The sequence below is a fragment of the Neospora caninum genome, chromosome VIIa (genome assembly GCF_000208865.1).
Source record: "Neospora caninum Liverpool complete genome, chromosome VIIa".
In the NCBI taxonomy this organism is placed as follows: Eukaryota; Apicomplexa; class Conoidasida; order Eucoccidiorida; family Sarcocystidae; genus Neospora; species Neospora caninum.
In genome coordinates, this window is record NC_018393.1 from 838,068 (window position 1) to 844,368 (window position 6,301).

General features: G+C 55.4%; 1 protein-coding gene across 1 annotated transcript; it reads left to right on the plus strand.

Annotated features, from left to right (window-relative positions):
* Nucleotides 1–3,126: 3,126 nt before the first annotated feature.
* Nucleotides 3,127–4,874, plus strand: NCLIV_020140 (hypothetical protein; the record flags this gene model as incomplete). The annotated part of the gene is made up of 3 exons (XM_003882211.1): nucleotides 3,127–3,354; nucleotides 3,950–4,055; nucleotides 4,633–4,874. 3 exons carry the CDS (start codon nucleotides 3,127–3,129, stop codon nucleotides 4,872–4,874), a joined length of 576 nt encoding a protein of 191 aa, XP_003882260.1.
* Between the last annotated feature and the right edge of the window lie 1,427 nt (nucleotides 4,875–6,301).

Sequence of the window (6,301 nt, forward strand, 5' to 3'; positions counted from 1 at the left end):
AGACAACATTCAGTTGTCTCCGCCGTCCGCGCTCAGTTTTTTTTTGAAGCGCAGGTGTGCAGTTGGGGGAAATTCTGTTTCAGTCAAAACTGCGGACTGCCGGAACGGAGTTTTCTTTCGGCGGCGCCAGAGCGAGGCTCGTCTCCCGACAGAAAATCGGCTTGTGGCGACTTTTTGTAGCGGCGTTGCCTAGCCAGGGCATGATTGTCAATTTGACCACGGGTGTATGAGCACACATTTTTCATTTTTTCCTCACGAAGGGGAGCTGTACGTTGTTTTTTCCGGACGCTAAAGTTGAGCACTCTCCTTGTTGGCGATAGCGCCATTTTCCTCCGCTTCTCGTTTTTCGTCGCTTTTCGGCAAAAGGTGTTCGTGAACTGCTTGTCTCACGAGAAGGGCGAGATGCTTCGGTCCCCCGTCTTTAGCTCGTCCAAGCGCGTTTGTCTTTGTTTTTCGATCTAGCTGCAAATGCAGCTGCCGTGTCGCGCTCGTCACTGCGCGTCCCACCTGTTTGTCGTTCTTTGTGGACGCCGGCGAGGTCTGTCCCCGGTGTCTCCGCTCCCGTTCAGCCGTGAAGCCGAATAGGCGCAGATACCGATCGTGCGATCTGTGCATCTGTTCACGCGCATTTAATTAAGACTCGATAGACACACATGGCGAGAAGAAAACTCTGTCCGCTGGCGACAGGGAGAGAGGCCGCCCCGTCCGCCTGAGGCATGCGTTCTCTGTGCGGCGTTTTAGAACTTTCCCGTCTCGTGCCACGGAGAAGAGCCTTGCGATTCGATCGCGCCCGGAAATCGAGTCCGGGGCTCTGCGTTGATGGGCGTTGGCCAGGAAGCTTTCCGCCCGTGAGGACCGTCCGGCGATCGTCTTTTTTCGGTGTAAGGATTTCCAGGATTAAGCATTTGCCCTTCCTGAAGAACCCTCGCATTTGCGGGCCTTCCTCGAACAGCTTTTCCCTTCCACTGGCACCATTGGCTGTCGCCCGATCTAGACACGGGGACAGAGAATGTAAAAGAGCGTTCGTAGTCACCAAAGCGTGCACAGCGCTCTCGGCCATCCGCTGTTTCTTCGACGGAGAGGACTTCCAGCGAGTTTTTCGCAGGTTGCCCCGCCTGCGCAGAGGGCGTTTCGGGTTCACGAACGAGAATCCCCGAAAAGCGGCAAAGTGTGTTTTTCTAGCACTTTTGCACGCACATGCTTTTCGCTCTTCCGCGTTCAGGCGTACACATGTTTCCGCCAAGTTTTCAACGAATAGTCTTCCTTTGGAGACGTGCCGTCATGTGGGCGGTCACACGATTGCCATACTCCTAAAAAGAGTGATCAGGGAGGACGCGAAGACTCGTTTTTGGGCGGTATGTCGAGCGCCAGGCACGTGACTTCAGATTGTGGCGGAGCCTTTCCCCAAAGAGCCTTCTCTCGCTCTCCCCCGTGCACTCTAGCGTTCCAGGTGGACTCGGTTTTTTGCGCCCCTCGCGGGGCCTGAACGCGTCGCAGAAGGCCTCGAGAAAGTTACGATCCGCACACGTTTGCTCGCGTGACAGAAAGAGCGCGTTGAACTCGACTGCATCAGCGACGCAAGCAACGTTCACTCTGTGCTTTGGGTCTGTGTTATCCCTTCTTGCGAACCCGACCCCCGCGCCGGAACGAGAGCTCACACAGAGTGGAGGATGCAAATGCGAGGCAGAGAGTGCTGAACTGTGTGTGTTCTGTACGTCGGGTACGGCTTGACAGTTGTGAATGAGAGTTGTGAACAGGCCTTCGAGGAGCGGAATTCTCAACGCCCGCCCGAGAGGGAACCGACGCAGATGCGGATCGGCGGAATTCCGTCCTGTGGCGCCGCCTCGAGCAACGAAACTGCCTCACTTCGCGGTGTGTGCACAGCGTTCTGTCGTTTTTCAGCTGCACGCCCGCTGCTCAACTTTATCCCTTCAGAGTCGCCTCCGAAAGGGTTCCAATCTCGTTAAGACTCCCAGCGTGGTATTCGAAGAGTCCCGACAAAAAGACACCTCTCTCGGATGCCTCAAGCGACAACCCGTGACGTCACGCTCTTCTGTCGAGATCCAGTCCCCCCACACCGATGGTTGGAACGTGCGAGTTGCGGGCTCCTTTTTTCCCTCTGTTTCTCGGGATAGACGCCCGTCGCGTTCGCAAAAGACCGGCCTCCTTCTCACCCTACTGCTTCTCTTTGCTGGCGTGTACGTTTGTCGCGAACCACGAAGTCGTCTTCCGAGCGTTGCCGCCTCCCCCGTGGCACACACAGGCAAGACACACAAGCGTCGCCTTCTTTCGCGTGGACGAACTCCCTTGGCGGGGAATCTCCGGGAAACAGCGGTTTGGTGTCAGGTAAAGAGGCCGACCGGCGAGAGAATGTGAATGAAAGTGACTGGGCGGTGAGGACTGAAGACAGTCCAGGACACGCGAAAGACACGGTGAGGCGTGCTTAAGTTTTCTCCCTCCTCTCTCTCCACTTCTTCTCGATCCCCCGATGGAGACAGAGAGGATTTGCAAGAGAAAAACGCGAGGATCCAATACGACGCTCCCGACATACAGGGCTTTCAACCCGTCGACTCGGCGAGCTTGCAGCCGCGAGCGCGTGCGCGCGCGCGCGGCAAAAAGAGCGAAGAAGTGGAGAAGGAACGGGAACACGAGAGAGAACGGAATCTCTGTTCCGGCCGTTCCCCAGGGTTTTCCCCCCTCCCCCTCGCGTCGTTGGGACCGCGATTTCCGCCAGAAACGCGCGTTTCTCGCTGCATTTTTGGTCTGGCTGTGTCTGTCGCGTTTTCTCGCTTTCTTTTTCGCGAGTCTCCTTTTTTGTCCCCTCTTCCCCCCACCTTTCTCGCGCGCTCCTGTCGGCGTCAAGGTCAAAACGCGTACCCCACAAGCACACACCCCGTGTTTATTTCCCCGTGCGAAAAACAGACGCGGCTCCACTTTCCTTCTTCCACAGATTCTCGTCTATTCTGGTCCCTTCTCTTTCTCTCTTCTGTCGTTTCTCTTTTTCTCGCCACGTTCTCCCCTCCGATTTTTCTGTTTCCCTCTTCACCCTCTGTCCGGCTCCGCGTTTTTCCGTTCCCTCGCCGCGAGTTGTCCGCTCTCCGCAGAGACGCCCTTCCAAAAATCAAAATGACGGCCGTTGAAGAACAGAAACACCTATCCGCCTCCTCAGTCGACAGCGAGAGCGACGAGGAGTGCCCGAAGCTTGAGGAAGTGAACCAGGAGGAAGACGCTGGAACCCCGGAGGGACGGAGCAAACAGAGCCGCAACGAAAAGAAGGCGAGAAAGGCCGTTCTTCGCCACGGCATGAAACACATGCCCGGAGTCGTCCGTGTGATGATCCGCAAGAGCAAGCACGTAAGAAAAGAAAAGGAACGAACTCGCCAACAAAAAACTGTGGGACACGCGAAGAGGGCGTGAAGAGGCTCTCGCCAGCAAGCGCACAGGACAAAGGCAGAGGGACAAACCGCCGACGAACCTGTTTCGAGCGCTTCCCCCCCGACAAGGAACATCGAAAAGCCTCAGCAGTCGCATCCGTGGGGGCGTTTTGCTTTCCTGTAACTTCCCTGGCGCCTTTCCCGTCGCGCAGAACGAATCGACCCGGTCCCCTCGGGACAGGCGGAGAGCCTCTGTGCAAATGCCAAAACACTTGCTTTAGCACTCGCCTCGACGCTCCAGTGTGCATGGACACTCTCTGCATGTAGAGAGTCGGTAGATCCTGGCAATGCCCCGTCTCCACCAGCCTGTGCCCAGTCCCCGCACGCGCGCAGCTGCCGGGGCGTTGGAAGAGCCGTTCCAGATTTTCCTCGCGCGTTCATTGCTGCCGTTTCGGCGAGCACTCGGTTCTTCTTTTCTGCGTTGCCTCTTCGCCCGTGTCGACACCAATCCTCTCACTCTTCCTTTCGTCTCTGTGCCTCATGGAACCGCGTTTCTGTCCTCTTTGCGCATGCAGATTCTCTTCGTCGTCCCCAAGCCGGATGTGTACAAGAGCTTGGCGTCCGACACCTACGTCATTTTCGGAGAGGCGAAGATCGAGGATCTGAACAGCCAGGCCCATTGTAAGTGTCGCGTTCCTTTTGAAAACCGTTCTTCTCTTCGCTTCTCCCCTTGTGCATCTCTCCCTGTTCTCTCTTTAAACATATATATATATATATATACCTATATATACACCTATATATACACGTATGTATACACCTATATATACACGTATGTATACACGTATGTATATAGGTGTAGTCTCAGGTGCATATATGTATGCGTATGTACGTCTCTTCGTGTCAAGCACGATCAGAAACACTAGCCCAGCCTGCGTTCCTCACTCTTTTATCGCTAGGCCTTTTCTTCCCCGTCGCTTTGTCTGTGTGCCTGTATCGCGCGTGTGCATCTCTCTCTCTGTCTCTCTCGTCTCCCTTCGTCATCCTCGCGCCTTTCTCCCGTGGGTGTATCGACTTCTGTGGTGTCTCCCCCCCGTCACCACACAAGGAGGCTGTCTCCCGCCCTCACGCGTCTCACCCCTTCTCGTTTCGCCGCTTGTGTCTCTGTTGGGTCTCGTTCCTGTTTTTTTCTTTCCCGGTGCCGACTCTCGCTCGAACCTTTCTTCTCTCCTTTTTTCTCGCCGTTTCCTCCTTTCTGCAGCCGCCGCCGCTCAACGCTTCACGCAGGCTTCGAACGCGCAGTTCCCCTTCAACGGCGCGGCGAGCGCTCCGGCTGAGGCGAAGGAAGAGGCGGAAGGCGAGGTGGACGAGACTGGCGTCGATCCGAAAGACGTGGACCTCGTCATGAGTCAAGTTGAGTGCTCGCGCGCGCGCGCCGTCGCAGCTTTGAAGGCCAACAACAACGACATCATCGAGGCGATCATGGAGCTCAGCGCTAACTGAGCGCCGCAACACACACAGTCAGAAGGGGAAAAGGGGTGGGGCAGGAGCCTGCCGAAGCAGAGAGGAAGAGAGGGGGAGAGTGCGAGGCGTCGATGCCGCATGCAGGAGCGCAGCGGCGCGCGTGAGAGGGGTGCCTGCCCGCGCGCGTTATGTTTCTTGTGTGTGTGCGTGCGGGGTGATTGCGAAAAAAAGACGCTGTGAACTCTCGACGCTCTCTGGACAGTGCCTTGAAAACGCTTTCGCCGTGCAGGGAAAAGTGTTTCCGTTTTCGTGAACACCCGCGCGCGGTGTGCTGCAAAAGACCCCGGGCCAAGAGAGAGAGACATGCCGGTCGCGCGTTCTCGTGAGAGGCCGCGGCCGCAAACGACGGGACCGCGGAAGCGCCGAGAAGCGCGGAGCGGCGGGGGGGGGGAGAAACACCCGCCGTTCGAAAGCACCAGGAAAGGAACAGGCGCTGGGCCGTGCCAGTCTGAGTCTACGCCAGACTCTCTGCACGGGAGCGGGCTCACGGGTGCATGCAGACGACACAGTTTTTCTGAAAGAACGTTCCTTTCGTTCGCCGAAACGGGAAACCTTGCCCCTAGCCAGTCGAAATTTAGACGGCAGAAACGGAAACCAGCAACTGCCGCCGACACGCCTCCCCACGCACTTACATATCGTGTACCGCTGTGCCCCATTTGGGGCTCTGTAGCTCTATATCTGTCCTCTATCTATATCTATATGTATATATCTGTCTATATGTATATCTATCCATATCTATCTGTATCTATCCATATCTATCTGTATCCATCTATCTATATCCATCTATCTATATCTATCTGTCTATCTCTATCTATCTATATCTATCTGTCTATCTCTATCTATCCATCTAGCTATATCTATCTATATCTATCCATCTAGCTATATCTATCTATGTCTATATATATATCTATATCTATTTACGTATGCGTTTCACAACAAGCGCACATACGGAGAAAGGAGATATCGGAGGCGCGTGTGTGCCCCTGTCGCCGTGACAGGCGAAATTGGGGGGGGGGGGGGGGGGGGGGGGGGGAAAAAGTTTACGGGGGGTATCAAAAAGGTAATGCCCCTCTCTAAAAGCGAGGGGGGCTTCTCTCGGGGAGATCCGCCCTTCCCCCCTTTTTGGTTTTCGAAAAAAACCGAAAGGTTGGGGGAAAAGCTAAACCGAAACGCTTCGGGGCTCAATCAAGCTGTTACCCCCCGAGAAACCGAGCAACCCGGGGGGGGGGTTCAAAGGAAAAAAAAAAACCCTTTTTGGGGTCAAAAACCGAAAAAGGGGTTTGATTCCGGACGCTCTCCAAAACCGTTTCCTGTTTTTGGAAAGGAGTGTTTGTGGGTTTTTAAAGCCAAACAAAATGCCCCTGGGGATTGTAAAGAGCCCCCCCAAAAACCTGTTTTAGGGCCCC